Source organism: Podarcis vaucheri (assembly GCF_965113315.1).
Source record: "Podarcis vaucheri genome assembly, chromosome: 18".
In the NCBI taxonomy this organism is placed as follows: Eukaryota; Metazoa; Chordata; class Lepidosauria; order Squamata; family Lacertidae; genus Podarcis; species Podarcis vaucheri.
This window is the reverse complement of record NC_138756.1, coordinates 2,615,245-2,631,429: the sequence shown is the minus strand read 5'-3', so window position 1 is coordinate 2,631,429 and position 16,185 is coordinate 2,615,245. Positions and strand designations below refer to the sequence as shown.

Below are 16,185 nucleotides of genomic sequence, written 5' to 3'. Positions count from 1 at the left end.
ACACTGACTACGTCAACCCAAAAGGACCACAAACAATTATCAACAACTGGATCAGAACCAGACTCTTACCACCGTGGTGAGAGCTTTTTCCGTGGCATTGAAGACCTTCGAATGCGGAATTCCCATCTCCGACTTGTATTTGAGGTTGGTGACAGTGTAATTGACGGTGAAGTGCTCCATTGCCCGAGCTGGGGGGGTCTGAGTTGTTGCTGGAATAAAGTGGAGACGGAGGCAGTCTTAGGCAAGAGGGAGGAAATTCAGCTTGGCTCTCATTTCAATGCAGAACTAACAGGTTTACACTTCATTCCCATTAGAGCCATTATCAAGGCATCCTTAAGGATTCTACAGCCTTTCGTAGTTCTACTTACATGGTTCCAGAGGGACTTCATTATATCCTGGAGGGGAAAGAGAAGAGGTGATAGTTTGTGGAGAGAAAAAGAAGACATTGCAGCATTTTTCTCTAAGGCAAAACCGGCAGGAAAATAGGCAAGATTCTGCCTCCCCTCTGCCCTGCAGCTCTCCATATTGGGATTGGTGCCTCCTTGTACTGTATCTTTTGCTCTATAGGACACACTTTTTTCCCTCCAAAAATTAAGGGGAAATGTGTGCGCGTCCTATAGAGCGAATGCAGGCTGCGCGGCTAAGCCCAAAGCCAGAACAGGGAGACGGAGCGCTCTGTCTCCCTGTTCTAGCTTGGGGATGGCTGCGCAAAGCCTCCACAGGGCAGCGGAGTGCCTTCACCCCGCTGCTCTGTGGAGGCTTCAAAGGCTGCGCTCTGGGGGCTTCAGGCAGCTATCCGCAAGCCTTCGGAGTGCAGCAGGAAGGCTGCGCTTGGAAGGCTTGAGGATAGCCGCCTGAAGCCTGGAGAGTGAGAGGGGTCAGTGCACACCGATCCCTCTTGCTCTCCAGGCTTCGCTTCGCTGGAGAGGCGCTGCACAGTTTTCCCTCTCTGCACAGCGCCCCTTCAGCGAAGCGGGAGGAGAAATGGAAGGGGCTCTGTTTCTCCTGCCGCTTCGCTGAAGGGGCGCTGAGCAGAAAGGGGGAGAATCCCGCCCCCCGTTCTCCCCCTCCTATGGTCCAGTGCGTCCTATAGAGCGAAAAATACAGTATTTTCTCTCTCCCTTAATAAAGAAACTAAATGTGCGATAGACTCCTGTCTTCCTCTCTGACCTGTGAATGACCTGATCTTCCTCTTAGCCCATTGACAACCCAATGGGAAGGCCACTCAAAAGCATGGCGCCTGAGGCAATCTATAGCACGATGAGCAAATGCCCAAAAACGCTACCGTTAACGTAGAGGCTGTATCTCTCCAAGTCGTAGGGCCCCATCTTGGTGAAGCCACTTGTCCGGTTAACGATTTCAAGATACACATTCACTCGGTCGAACACCGGGGCAGCGGAGCTGTTCCGGTAAGAGCAGACGGCATCCATCCCGGTTTCGTCCCCTTTTTGCACCGGTCTGGAAGGCAAGAGAAAGGATTTGAGCAGGAGCCTTTGGAACTGGCCCAAGGGGTGGGTCCGAGAGGAATGAAGCTGCTGCTGTCTGGGGAAGAGATGATCAAAGCTGAAATGTCTACAAGTAAAAGGAAGGCTGACCTCAGAGTTGACACTTTGCATCCCATATACTCTGGGCCGATACTGCTACTGCGGAGGACTCTTCCAAACTGAAAAAGAAAGGATCCGTTGAGTATTGTTATTTTGAATCCAATATTCCGAGTGAGTAAATGTTATTTGTACCTTTTACGAGATTGTGTGATTGTTATTTTAAGGGGAAATACCAGGAGAATCCAGTCTGCCTTAAAGCATCCTGGATTAAGGCTAAAATTAGCTGGTCTAAGCTTCCCATTCACGCTGCTGAACTCACAAACATGAGGAAGGGAAGATAATATCTAATAAATTTAGCATCAAGTCACATCCCAACAGTTACAACCTAATTAATAGCCAGTTTATGGACCAAAACTTATGTCTAAAAGGTCCTAGCCTACTATTGGAGGTCAAACTACCAGGGAACACCACCAAAGCATCCCAAACAATCAACGCCAACTGGAACTAGTCTTACCAGAGTGGTGAGTGCTTTCTCTGTGGAGTTGAACGCCTTCGAATTGGGAGTTCCCATCTCTGGCTTGTATCTGAGATTGGTTACAGTGCAGTTCATGGTGAACTGTTCAACCACCAGGGGTGGGGTTGGGGTTGGTGCTTTGGTCACCAAGGGTGAAACAGCTGGAAAGGAAAACAGCTATAAACCAATGCTCTTCCACTGAAGCTCTGCAAGAGACCCAACATCTTCTGGCTCCCCTTCCCCTCTCCCCACGTTCTGAACAAAGACTCAAAGTTAGGATTTGATTGTGGGACTTACTTGGTTTGAGAGGTTGCTCATTGTAGCCTAGGCAAAAAGGAAAGATAAGAGCAATTAGCATGAAAGCCAGCAGCATATCTCTTCTTTCTCGTATCCAAAAATGCAAGAAGGGCTTTTACACTCGCCAGAAGCTCAGCTCTGCCCTCGCTGGTCCTGGAAGGATCCTTTGAAAAAGTCCCATATGCTCAGAGACTTTGTTCCTGTTCACTGGGGGGATATAGGACAGAGCACTTGCTCTTTAGATGTCCCTTTTATGAAGAGGCACATAGTGAGACCATTGATCCCCTGCTGGTGAGGCTCACTGACCTCCTGGAAAAGCAAAAATTTGACCTTTTCCTGTTAGGAAAAGATCATAAGAAGACTCGGATGATCGCCAGATTCTGTGTACAGATCTGTAAGCACAGACCATCCCCCAACCCAAATTAGTTCGTTAAGAAAATCCCCAAACTCGGTTCCAGGAGTGACTCTGGGTCATCTCTCTGCGGTAGCTTATCTGAAAGTTTTAAGTGTCTATACGCTTATCGCATTTATAAATTTTAAATTCATTGTTGTACGTTGTTTTAAATGTTTGCGTTCCTTCTGGGATTGTACCCCCAAGTGTGTTTTATAAGCTGGTCTCCGACCGTAATAAATTTATCTATCCATCTATCTAGCATGAAAGGCAAGGGGGAGAAAGAATTATTACGGTGATCCCTGATTACAATATGCAGGCACCTGTGAGAACACACACACCAAACCCCCTCCATCTCTATAAGGAAAGCACATTAAATGTAGTGTGAAAAGGGATTCCCATCATGGCAGAGAATATTGCTCCCATACTGTGCCGGAATGAGCCTTTGGCAACACTGCAATACTGCAAACACACCCACAGATATTCAGCACACGTGAAATGCATAAAAACTATTTGGCCAATGTCGTTTCGTTTCATTTTTTTCATTTCACTTTAAATTTGGCTACCATTATTTCATTATTATCATTTACTGAATTTATATACCACGCCATAGCTGGAGGTCTCAGGGTAGTTCACAGAACAAAATCAAAATAGAAAACCACAAAATATATAATCAATATCTACCGTTGACGTAGAGGCTGTATCTTTCCATGCTGTAGGGACCCATCTTGGTGAAACCGTTGGTCCGGTTGACGATTTCACGGTACACCTTCACTCGGTCAAAGGCGGGCATGGTGGAGTCATTGCGGTAAGTGCAGACGGCATCCATTCCGGTTTCATCCCCGTCTCTCACCGGTCTGAGAGGAGAGGGAGAGGGAAAGAGAGGGTTTTAGCAGAGATATTGGGATGTGTGGGTCAAGAGAAAGGAGTATTGAATTGTTAGGAACAGAAGGGCACAGGATGCCGCTGGTCCTCATGATTTTGAACAATGGCTGGTTTAACTAGGAATCCAGGGATCTGACTTATACCGACTGGTCCATCAAGCTCAATATTGTCCACACTGGTTGGCAGCACCTCTCCAGCAGTCTTCCTTACCACCCTGCCCTACCCAGAGGTGCTGAGGACTGAGTCTGGGGCCTACTGCTTGCATAGCAGACACTCAGCAACCAAGTTATGGTCTTTCCCCTAAATGTAGTACAAGATTCTAGTCCTCTAGGTTAAACAGGAGATCAGGAAGCTGCCCCATACTCAGTCAGACCATCTAGCTTGGTATTCTCCACTCTCCAGGGCCAGATTCACTACCTTCACTTCCCCATTACCTGCCTTTTGGTATTTGTACTGTATTTATTAGAAAATGTATTTTACAAAGAATAAGTTGTGCTGGGGAAAATAAAACCTATGTAATGTAATGTAATGGACGCGGGTGGCGCTGTGGATTAAACCACAGAGCCTAGGATTTGCCAATCAGAAGGTCAGCAGTTCGAATCCCCGTGATGGGGTGAGTTCTCGTTGCTCAGTCCCTGCTCCTGCCAACCTAGCAGTTCTAAAGCACACCAAAGTGCAAGTAGATAAATAGGTACCGCTCCGGCGGGAAGGCAAACGGTGTTTCCGTGCGCTGCTCTGGTTCGCCAGAAGCGGCTTAGTCATGCTGGCCACATGACCCAGAAGCTGGACGCTGGCTCCCTCGGCCAGTAAAGCAAGATGAGCGCCGCAACCCCAGAGTCGTTCATGACTGGACCTAATGGTCAGGGGTCCCTTTACCTTTACCTTTACTAATGTAATGTAATGCCTGCAAAAAGTTGTAACTCCAATTAAGGGCACAGAAATGCTGAATCGTGGGCTTGTCAATGTGTTAATGCCCTTTAAAAGTGACCGTGAGTATGTCTGAAGGAGGACAGACAATTGACCATGAGTATGTCTGGTGAGGACAGACAAGCTATAATATATGGGCCGCTTCAAAGGAATTTTGGAAGCTAGAAGATCCTGTCTTGGACTCAAGAGAGTGAGATGCGTTGCATTGGACTTAGCATATATGTATGATATTGCTTGTAATAGCTGCCATCCTGCAAGTAAAGAGTCATCTTCAAAGTCTCGTGTGTGGCTTCTACTTCATCACTAGGGCTTCGAGGGTGAAACGGCTGCATCACTCTGCGGGACTCAGGAAAAAAGCGAGGCTTACTTCAAAGCTGTGACTTTGCATCCCGAATACTCTGGGCCGATACTGCCTACGGAGAAGATTCTGCCAAGCTGGGGAAAAAGGCAAGATACATTGAGTACGTTGAACCTAGACGCTCCGCACCTTACGAGAATCAATTTTGCCAAGTGGATTGGAACCCAACTCTTACCAAATGCCTGTCTAAATAAAGAAGAAGAAAAGTCCTAGCCTGCCAGTGGAGGTCAAACTACCAGGGAACACCACCACAGCATCCCAAACAATCAACATCAACTGGAACCAGTCTTACCAGAGTGGTGAGTGCTTTCTCTGTGGAGTTGAACGCCTTCGAATTGGGAGTGCCCATCTCCAGCTTGTATCTGAGGTTGGTTACGGTGCAGTTCACGGTGAATCGTTCAACCGCCAGGGGTGGGGTTGGGGTTGGTGCTTTGGTTGGCACTGGGGGCAAAACAGCTGGAAAGGAAAACAATGATATCTTGACCGTCTTCTGTTGAAGCTCTATCACGAGACCGTCACCCCTGGTTCTCCTTCCCTGCCCATCATGTTCTGAATGGACTCAAAATCAGGTTTCCAATACGGTACTTACTTGTTTCGCGAGGCTGTTCGTTATAGCCTAGGCAAAAGGGAAGGAAGGAATGGGTTTGTGTTAAAATCAGTGTGATGAAAGAATTCTTGCTTTGATCCCTAGTCTACAAGATGCACTTGCCCGTGGACAGTTGGGGGGGGGGACCCCACCATATCCGAGGAAGCCATAACAAATACACAATCAAAGGCACAGAATTGTAGAATTGTGGTGGTGGAAGGGACTCTGGGGGTTATCTAGTCCAAACCACTGCAATGCAGAAATCACACCAAAAGGATCCCTGATAGGCAAAAAACCTCCAATGAATGTTCCAACATGTCCCACCATGTTCCAAGGCCCTCTCTTCCACTGTTGAACAGCTCTCACCACCAGAAAGTTATTCCTGATGTTTAGTCACAATCTCTTTTCTTCTCATTTGAATCTACTTGTTTGTGTCCTACCCTCTGGTGCAGCAGAAAACAAGCTTTCCCCATCTTCCATGTTCAGATATTTCCTCGCCCTTCTAATATTTGAAAATGGCTATCCTATCTCCTCTCAGTCTCCTCTTCTCCACACTAAACTTACCCAACTCTCTCAACTATTCTTCATAAGGTTTGGTTTCCAGGCCCTTATTGGTCACCCTCTTCTGCAGATGCCAACATCCTTCTTAAATTGTAGTGCCCAGAATTGGACACCGTATTCCAGGTGTGGTCTGACTAAGGCAGAACAGAGTGGGACTATGACTTCCCTTGATATGGACACTAGACTTCTGTTGATGCTGCCTAGAAGAGCATTCACATTTTGGCTGCGGTCTCACCCTGTTGATACAAGTTAAGCTTGTTGTTTACTAAGACACCTAGACTTTTTTCACGTGCTGTCAAGCCAGGTGCCTCCCCAATTCTCTTTTCTGCACCTGAATGTGAAGGAACAACCTGATGCACAAAGTTTCCCAAACTTCCTAACTTGCCACTCCTTACTCCAAAGTGTAGAGCCACCACAACCATTCAGAAGCATTAGAATAACGCAAACACGCCCCCACCCCTTACTACTAAATCTTCTTTAAAAACCAACACTAGGCTACCGTTGACGTAGAGGCTGTATCTTTCCATGCTGTAGGGACCCATCTTGGTGAAACTGCTGGTCTGGTTGACGATCTCATGGTACAACGTCACCCGGTCAAAGGCGGGCGTGGTGGAGTCGTTGCGGTAAGTGCAGACGGCGTCCATTCCAGTTTCATCCCCGTCTCTCACCGGTCTGGGGAAAGAGAGAGAGAATTTGGGATGCAGGACTGACCCCAAAGGTGGAAAACAGAGGAGGGAGGAAGTCCCTCTTGCCAGAGTGAGAAATGACCAAAGGATATATATTTCTGCATTTGAGGAAGGCTTACCTGAGCTGAGTCACTTTGCATCCCAGGTACGCTGGGCCAATGCTGCTGTTGCGGAGAATTCTTCCAAACTGAAGAAGGAAGGAAACATTGAATTGGTGAAATCATCAGGATCACCCACAACATGTCCCATGCCAGTCTCACAAGTAGATGGGAATCAGACTTACCAGCATGGTGAGTGCTTTCTCCGTAGCGTTGAAGACCTTTGAGTTGGGAGTTCCCATTTCTGGCTTGTATCTGAGGTTGGTGACGGTACAGTTGAGGGTGAAGGGTTCGAGTGTTGGGACTGGGGTTGGCGTTGGGGTTGGCAGAGTGGCTGCAAGTGGAAGAATAGGAGGTACATTGTGTGATGGGATTGTGACACACAGCAAAGCAATCGACAAAATCATGTTAAAATTTATGCTCTTCCACTTTGGCACGGCCATTGCTGACACCTTCATATAACTGCAACCCCTTGAGTTTGTCATGAGGAGCACAATTTAAGGATAACGATATGGTACTTACTTGATGCAACAGGAACTTCATTATAACCTAGGACAAAGAAAGACATGCTGCTTTATGAATGGACCAAGACAGTGGTGTTTCAGTTGTAGACACTTGAAAAGGGTTCAATCCAGACTTCCACTGAGTGTAATCCTCCTCAGGGGAGGCTCCCCCCTCTGCATGCCCCATTCCCAAAGTTCCTTCTGCCTATGAAACATGAATTCCCCATTTACAGAGCTCTCAGTTCTGGAGTGAGAGGCCTCATCTCTCAGGAAATCATGGACACAACAAGAAAACTGATCTCAGAGGAGAGTTTATTTCTGTACTATGACACAAACCCCACATAGAGATAAGGCGTGCACACGAGAAGATTAGGAAACAGCTGATTACCATTGACGTAGAGGCTGTATCTTTCCATGCTGTAGGGACCCATCTTGGTGAAACCGTTGGTCTGGTTGACGATCTGGTGGTACACCCTCACCCGGTCAAAGGTGGGCGTGGTGGAGTCGTTGCGGTAAGTGCAGACGGCGTCCATTCCGGTTTCATCCCCATCACTCACAGGTCTGGGAGGAGAGAGAGAGAGGTTGAGTAGAATTATGAGCAGTTGGAACGGTTGGGTGAGAGGATCATTCATGTCTGTTCAAGGGATGATCAGAGCTAAAAGGTTCCCGTGTTTGAGGATGGCTGACCTGAGCTGAGTCACTTTGCATCCCACATACGCCGGGCCAATGCTGCTGTTGCGGAGAATTCTTCCCAGCTGAAAAATGAAGGAAGCATTGAGTTCATCAAACATATAGGATCATGGCAAGCTATTCTCACAAGTGGGCAGGAATTGGACTTACCAGCGTGGTGAGAGCTTTCTCTGTAGCGTTGAAGGCCTTTGAATTGGGCGTCCTCATTTCTGGGTTATACTTGAGGTTGGTTACGGTCCAGTTGACGGTGAAGGGTTCAACTGCCAGGCCTGGGGTTGGTGTCAGGGCTGGTGGAGGGGCTACCACAGGAAATGAAATGAATGGGTCAGGCAGAGGCTAGCGCCTCATTGCATGGTGTGACTGATCAGAATAACAACCAATCAATTTATATGTGTTCACATAGATGCTCTTCAATTGACAAATGGCCAACACTATTGCCTTCCTATAACTTCCTTGGGTTTGGTGAAAGGGCCATGAAGGGCTTTAAGATGTAGGATTTTTAAAAGTAAACTTACTTGATTTAGCTGGGACCTCGTGATAACCTGGGAAAAAGAAGATACACAGGTTTATTAATGAGGAAAGACAGTGGTGTGTCAGATGCAGATTCTGGCAAAGAATAGAACTGGTTGCATCCAGAATTCCCTTGCATGGTGTATTGCTTGGAAGTTGGGGGTCCTCCAATCTATCTCCCTCCCAACCAGCTCTGTGGGGATTAGGAAAGCTTCATGAACATGGGCTACGTGGTGCAGTAATAGGGGCAGCAACAGGAAGAAGGCGTCCTTCTCAGTGGTTGATGACCTCTTCCACAATCTATCTCTGCAGCCAATTCAGCTTCCTTCAGCCCATTTGAAAGCACGTCATTCTGGAGATGGAGCCCTCATCTCTCTGAAAACATTAAACCTGATGAGCAGACGGGACCCTCAGGACTACCTGCGCTGTAACTATGGCACAAACCACACAGAGAGGTAATCTATGTACATGAAATCTTTAAGAAACACTAGGGTACCGTTGACGTAGAGGCTGTATCTTTCCATGCTGTAGGGACCCATCTTGGTGAAACTGCTGGTCTGGTTGACGATCTCATGGTACAACGTCACCCGGTCAAAGGCGGGCGTGGTGGAGTCGTTGCGGTAAGTGCAGACGGCGTCCATTCCAGTTTCATCCCCGTCTCTCACCGGTCTGGGGAAAGAGAGAGAGAATTTGGGATGCAGGACTGACCCCAAAGGTGGAAAACAGAGGAGGGAGGAAGTCCCTCTTGCCAGAGTGAGAAATGACCAAAGGATATATATTTCTGCATTTGAGGAAGGCTTACCTGAGCTGAGTCACTTTGCATCCCAGGTACGCTGGGCCAATGCTGCTGTTGCGGAGAATTCTTCCAAACTGAAGAAGGAAGGAAACATTGAATTGGTGAAATCATCAAGATCACCCACAACATGTCCCATGCCAGTCTCACAAGTAGATGGGGATCAGACTTACCAGCATGGTGAGCGCTTTCTCTGTAGCGTTGAAGGCCTTTGAGTTGGGAGTTCCCATTTCTGGCTTGTATCTGAGGTTGGTCACGGTACAGTTGAGGGTGAAGTGTTCAAGTGTTGGGACTGGGGTTGGCGTTGGCAGAGTGGCTGCAAGTGGAAGAATAGGAGGTACATTGTGTGATGGGATTGTGACACACAGCAAAGCAATCAATAATAATAATAATAATAATAATAATAATAATAATAATTTATTATTTATACCCCGCCCATCTGGCTGGGCCTCCCCAGCCACTCTGGGCGGCTTCCATAAAAACCAAAAATACAATAAAATATCACACGTTAAAAACTTCCCTGAACAGGGCTGCCTTAAGATGTCTCCTGAATGTCAGGTAGTTGTTTATTGCTTTGACATCTGCTGGAAGGGTGTTCCACAGGGCGGGCGCCACTACCGAGAAGGCCCTCTGCCTGCTTCCCTGTAGCTTTGCTTCTCGCAGTGAGGGAACCGCCAGAAGGCCCTCGGCGCTGGACCTCAGCGTCCGGGCAGAATGATGGGGGTGGAGACACTCCTTCAGGTATACTGGACCGAGGCCGTTTAGGGCTTTAAAGGTCAGCACCAACACTTTGAATTGTGCTCGGAAACGTACTGGGAGCCAATGCAGGTCTTTCAAGACCGGTGTTATATGGTCTTGGCGGCCGCTCCCAGTCACCAGTCTAGCTGCTGCATTCTGGATTAGTTGTAGTTTCCGAGTCACCTTCAAAGGTAGCCCCACGTAGAGCGCATTGCAGTAGTCCAAGCGGGAGATAACCAGAGCATGCACCACTCTGGCGAGACAGTCCGCAGGCAGATAGGGTCTCAGCCTACGTACCAGATGGAGCTGGTAAACAGCTGCCCTGGACACAGATTTGACCTGTGCCTCCATGGACAGCTGTGAGTCCAAAATGACTCCCAGGCTGCGCACCTGGTCCTTCAGGGGCACAGTTACCCCATTCAGGACCAGGGAATCCTCCACACCTGCCCGCCTCCTGTCCCCCCAAAACAGTACTTCTGTCTTGTCAGGATTCAACCTCAATCTGTTAGCCGCCATCCATCCTCCAACCGCCTCCAGACACTCACACAGGACCTTCACCGCCTTCACTGGTTCTGATTTAAAAGAGAGGTAGAGCTGGGTATCATCCGCATACTGATGAACACCCAGCCCAAACCTCCTGATGATCTCTCCCAGCGGCCGCATGTAGATGTTGAAAAGCATGGGGGAGAGGACAGAACCCTGAGGCACCCCACAAGTGAGAGCCCAGGGGTCTGAACACTCATCCCCCACCACCACTTTCTGAACACGGCCCAACAAAAGCATGTTAAAATTTATGCTCTTCCACTTTGGCACGGCCGTTGCTGACACCTTCATATAACTGCAACCCCTTGAGTTTGTCATGAGGAGCACAATTTAAGGATAACGATATGGTACTTACTTGATGCAACAGAAACTTCATTATAACCTAGGACAAAGAAAGACATGCTGCTTTATGAATGGACCAAGACAGTGGTGTTTCAGTTGTAGACACTTGAAAAGGGTTCAATCCAGACTTCCACTGAGTGTAATCCTCCTCAGGGGGGGCTGCCCCTTCTGCATGCCCCACTCCCAAAGTTCCTTCTGCCTATGAGACATGAATTCCCCATTTACAGAGCTCTCAGTTCTGGAGTGAGAGGCCTCATCTCTCAGGAAATCATGGACACAACAAGAACACTGAGCTCAGAGGAGAGTCTATTTCTGTAGTATGACACAAACCCCACATAGAGATAAGGCATGCACGCGAGAAGATTAGGAAACAGCTCATTACCATTGACATAGAGGCTGTATCTTTCCATGCTGTAGGGACCCATCTTGGTGAAACCGCGGGTCTGGTTGACGATCTGGTGGTACACCCTCACCCGGTCAAAGGTGGGCGTGGTGGAGTCGTTGCGGTAAGTGCAGACAGCGTCCATTCCGGTTTCATCCCCATCACTCACAGGTCTGGGAGGAAAGAGAGAGAGAGAGGTGTTGAACAGAATTATGAGCAGTTGGAACGGTTTGGCGGGACAGGATCATTCGTGTCTGTTCAAGGGATGATCTGAGCTAAAAGGTTGCTGTGTTTGAGGATGGCTGACCTGAGCTGAGTCACTTTGCATCCCACATACGCCGGGCCAATGCTGCTGTTGCGGAGAATTCTTCCCAGCTGAAAAATGAAGGAGGCATTGAGTACATCAAACCAATAGGATCATGGCAAGCTATTCTCACAAGTGGGCAGGAATTGGACTTACCAGCGTGGTGAGAGCTTTCTCTGTAGCGTTGAAGGCCTTTGAATTGGACGTCCCCATTTCTGGGTTATACTTGAGGTTAGTTATGGTCCAGTTGACGGTGAAGGGTTCAAGTGTTGGGACTGGGGTTGGCGTTGGGGTTGGCGTTGGCAGAGTGGCTGCAAGTGGAAGAATAGGTGGTACATCGTGTGATGGGATTATGACACAGAGCAAAGCAATCAACAAAAGCATGTTAAAATTTATGCTCTTCCACTGAGCCACGGCCATTACTGACTCCCTCATTTTAGTAGTTCCCTTGAGTTTGTCTTGAGCACAGTTGTTTATATTTTTATTTTATTGTGTTTTATAAACAAGAATAATGTTATAATAATATTAATAATAATAATAATAATAATAAAATTTATTTATACCCCGCCCTCCCCAGCCAAGGCCGGGCTAAGAGCGGATTACAAGCAATAATAAAAACAAGTTGAGTGATTACAACTTAAAAACAAAATTAAAATACAGCATTAAAATATTGAAACATTAAAATATTAAAATGTAGCCTCGACGCAGGAGGAGAAGGAAAAGAAAAACGAAAGAGAGGGAGGGAATCAAATTGGCTCCAAGCCAAAGACCAGGCGGAACACCTCTGTCTTACACGCCCTGCGGAAAGTAATCAGATCCTGCAAACAAGTATAGCAAGTATTCTCATGTCGTTTGTGTATCACAAAAAATCCCATAATAAATGGGGGGGAAATTCTACAACCAATGCACACAATTTAAGGATTATGATATGGTACTTACTTGATGCAACAGGAACTTCATTATAACCTAGAACAAAGGAAGACAAGCTTGTTTATGAATGGACCAAGACAGTGGTGTTTCAGTTGTAGACACTTGAAAAGGGTTCAATCCAGACTTCCTCTGAGTGTAATCCTGCTCAGGGGAGGCTCCCCTCTCTCCATTCCCCCCTCTTTCCACCTATGAAACATGAAATCCCCTCAGAAGGAAGCTGTACCTGAAGGATGAACTGAGGGGAGAGACTCCATCAGGCAAGCCCTCCTTCCACCTGCCTTGCTCCACCCTCTAGTCTTTGCTTCCCAATGTGTATTTTATTGTTTTATGTACTGTGGCTTGCCATTGTTTTATTGATTATAGTTTAGATATCATTTATTGTAACTGTTGAGTGGATTTCTGTTTAACTTTTATATGTTGATTGATAGGGAACTGCCATAGGCTCAGAGGCGAGAAATAGAAGGGCAGTTTGTGTTACAGGGATCCTATGAAAATCTTGCGAAGCAGCTCAGCTCCTCTTCCAGGGAGGAGAAAAGCCCCACCTCTAGTGGGGAAGAGGTACAAGGACCAGAGGACGCTGGTAGGAGCCTTAACACCACTTCTGGGCAAGCTGGTCTGGAGGGAAACACGCCCTTCCCATCGCCCATTCTGCGCAGTAGTTTGGGGCGCAGGGAGGGGAGGAGACGGCTGGGGGTAACGAAACTCTTATGTTGGGGGAGGTTAAAAAAAAAAGACCACTCCCAGATTCTGCTAGCAACTGAGCCAGACATGAGCTTTGTAAATAGTTTGCACAAAAATAAAGCCTGTAAAACACAGGTCCTGTTACTCTTGAGCAACCGCTCCAGCCACCTGACATTGATATTATTATTTTATACTATTCTAATGATTGTTGAATGTTACTTTTTTATGTAGGCTGCCTATTTTAAAGTTATTGTTATTATCACATTTTTGTATTGCATTAGATTGTTATAAGATGTACATTTTTTGTTTCTTCAGCTTGTAAACCGCCTTGGGTATTGTAAGATAGAAAGATGGTATACAAATTAAAAATGATGATGATGATGGAGTGAGAGGCATCATCTCTCAGGATATCATGGACACAACAAGAAAACTGAGCTCAGTCTACTTCTGTACTATGACACAAACCCCACATAGAGATAAGGCATGCACGCGAGAAGATTAGGAAACAGCTCGTTACCATTGACGTAGAGGCTGTATCTTTCCATGCTGTAGGGACCCATCTTGGTGAAACCACTGGTCTGGTTGACAATTTCATGGTACACCCTTACCCGGTCAAAGGTGGGCGTGATGGAGTCGTTGCGGTAAGTGCAGACGGCGTCCATTCCGGTTTCATCCCCATCACTCACAGGTCTGGGAGGAGAGAGAGAAAGGTTGAGTAGAATTATGAGCAGTTGGAACGGTTGGGTGAGAGGATCATTCATGTCTGTTCAAGGGATGATCAGAGCTAAAAGGTTCCCGTGTTTGAGGATGGCTGACCTGAGCTGAGTCACTTTGCATCCCACATACGCCGGGCCAATGCTGCTGTTGCGGAGAATTCTTCCCAGCTGAAAAATGAAGGAGGCATTGAGTACATCAAACCAATGGGATCATGGCAAGTTATTCTCACAAGTGGGCAGGAATTTGACTTACCAGCGTGGTGAGAGCTTTCTCTGTAGCGTTGAAGGCCTTTGAATTGGGCGTCCCCATTTCTGGGTTATACTTGAGGTTGGTTACGGTCCAGTTGACGGTGAAGGGTTCAAGTGTTGGGACTGGGGTTGGTGTCAGGGCTGGTGGAGGGGCTACCACAGGAAATGAAATGAATGGGTCAGGCAGAGGCTAGCACCTCATTGCATGGTGTGACTGATCAGAATAACAACCAATCAATTTATATATGTTCACATAGATGCTCTTCAATTGACAAATGGCCAACACTATTGCCTTCCTATAACTTCCTTGGGTTTGGTGAAAGGGCCATGAAGGGCTTAAAGATGTAGGATTTTTAAAAGTAAACTTACTTGATTCAGCTGGGACCTCATGATAACCTAGGACAAAGGAAGACAGGCTGGTTATGATTGGACCAAAACAGTGGTGTTGCAGTTGTAGACACTTGAAAAGGGTTCAATCCAGACTTCTTCTGAGCGTAATCCTCCTTAGGGGAGGCTCCCCCTTCTCTATGCCCCACTCCCAAATTTCCTTCTGCCTATGAAACATGACATCCTCAGTTCTGGAGTGAGAGGCCTCATCTCTCAGGAAATCATGGACACAACAAGAACACTGAGCTCAGAGGAGAGTTTATTTCTGTAGTATGACACAAACCACAGACAGTTAATCCATGCACATGAAGTGACTACCGTTGACGTAGAGGCTGTATCTTTCCATGTTGTAGGGACCCATCTTGGTGAAGCCACTTGTCTGGTTGACAATCTCTTGGTACACCTTCATACGGTCAAAGGCTGGCATGGTGGAGTCATTGCGGTAAGTGCAGACGGCGTCCATTCCAGTTTCCTCCCCATTTCTCACCGGTCTGGGAGGAGAGAGAAAGAATTTCAGGTTTAGGACAGACAATGAAGGTGGACAACAGAGGAGGGATGAAGTCACTGTTGCCAGAATCAAAATAAAAAAATTCCTTCCAGTAGCACCTTAAAGACCAACTAAGTTAGTTCTTGGTATAAGCTTTCGTGTGCATGCACACTTCTTCAGATACCACTGTTGCCAGAGTGAGAAAGGACCAGAGGATATATGTTTCCGCACTTGAGGAAGGCTTACCTGAGCTGAGTCACTTCGCATCCCAGGTACGCCGGGCCAATGCTGCTGTTGCGGAGAATTCTTCCAAACTGAAGAAGAAAAGAAACACTTAATTGGTGAAATCAACAGTCTCACTCACACCTCATTGCATGCCATTCTCACAAGTGGCCTAGAATCAGTCTCACCAGCATGGTCAGCACTTTCTCTGTAGCGTTGAAGGCCTTTGAGTTGGGAGTTCCCATTTCTGGCTTGTATCTGAGGTTGGTGACGGTACAGTTGAGGGTGAAGTGTTCAAGTGTTGGGACTGGGGTTGGCGATTGTGTTGGTGCTGGCAAAGTGGCTGGAACAGGAGAGGAAAGATATGTACTAGGGTCAAGAGATTTCTAGCATTATACAATTATTATATCCAATCCATTAAAGGGTGCTCATATTGACACCCTGTTCAATGATATATTACCAAAAGGTCGCATCCCTGACTATGTTGTAAGAGACTCTACTTAAAAATTCTTGGGTGGTACTTACTTCAAGAGGGGCTTCATTGTAACCTAGAAAAGGACAAGATACACTGGGAGTGTGTTGTGTTAAAACTTCAATGTGGTTCTACTTACTGGTTTCAGGAGGGTCTTCATGATAACCTACAGAAAAGTAAGAGATGGTCATTTGAGAAGCTCTCAATATATTGATGTTTAAAATAAGGAGGTTTCTTTTTCTGGGGCAGGAGAATTGTGTTCTCCTGTGCATCTCCTCCTGTGTTCGGAAGATGCACTTAGCAGAGTCAATGAGAAGCATCTCACAGGTATTATGACACAATCATGTCCATCACATGACAATCCCCTCAATCAGCTTTGGACACGTTCA

General features: G+C 46.9%; 1 protein-coding gene across 5 annotated transcripts in view; it reads right to left on the bottom strand.

Annotated features, from left to right (window-relative positions):
- Positions 1–16,185, bottom strand: part of LOC309522726 (mucin-16-like) — a 66,531-nt gene that overhangs the window by 35,765 nt on the left and 14,581 nt on the right. The window contains exons 16-44 of one of the 5 annotated variants that reach the window (XM_082206198.1): positions 15,513–15,667; positions 15,349–15,416; positions 14,934–15,106; positions 14,598–14,624; positions 14,233–14,381; positions 14,080–14,147; positions 13,781–13,953; positions 12,592–12,618; positions 11,809–11,963; positions 11,656–11,723; positions 11,349–11,521; positions 8,556–8,582; positions 8,191–8,339; positions 8,038–8,105; positions 7,739–7,911; positions 7,370–7,396; positions 7,033–7,181; positions 6,869–6,936; positions 6,563–6,735; positions 5,506–5,532; positions 5,209–5,372; positions 4,926–4,993; positions 3,431–3,603; positions 2,356–2,382; positions 2,059–2,219; positions 1,596–1,663; positions 1,286–1,458; positions 369–395; positions 70–209 (exon numbers count right to left, since the gene is read on the bottom strand). In XM_082206198.1, coding sequence (XP_082062324.1) covers positions 70–209; positions 369–395; positions 1,286–1,458; positions 1,596–1,663; positions 2,059–2,219; positions 2,356–2,382; positions 3,431–3,603; positions 4,926–4,993; positions 5,209–5,372; positions 5,506–5,532; positions 6,563–6,735; positions 6,869–6,936; positions 7,033–7,181; positions 7,370–7,396; positions 7,739–7,911; positions 8,038–8,105; positions 8,191–8,339; positions 8,556–8,582; positions 11,349–11,521; positions 11,656–11,723; positions 11,809–11,963; positions 12,592–12,618; positions 13,781–13,953; positions 14,080–14,147; positions 14,233–14,381; positions 14,598–14,624; positions 14,934–15,106; positions 15,349–15,416; positions 15,513–15,667 — 3,098 coding nt within the window. The remainder of the gene's footprint in view (positions 1–69; positions 210–368; positions 396–1,285; positions 1,459–1,595; positions 1,664–2,058; positions 2,220–2,355; positions 2,383–3,430; positions 3,604–4,925; positions 4,994–5,208; positions 5,373–5,505; positions 5,533–6,562; positions 6,736–6,868; positions 6,937–7,032; positions 7,182–7,369; positions 7,397–7,738; positions 7,912–8,037; positions 8,106–8,190; positions 8,340–8,555; positions 8,583–11,348; positions 11,522–11,655; positions 11,724–11,808; positions 11,964–12,591; positions 12,619–13,780; positions 13,954–14,079; positions 14,148–14,232; positions 14,382–14,597; positions 14,625–14,933; positions 15,107–15,348; positions 15,417–15,512; positions 15,668–16,185) is intronic. The other 4 variants (XM_082206200.1, XM_082206199.1, XM_082206202.1 and 1 more) reach the window with 4 other exon arrangements.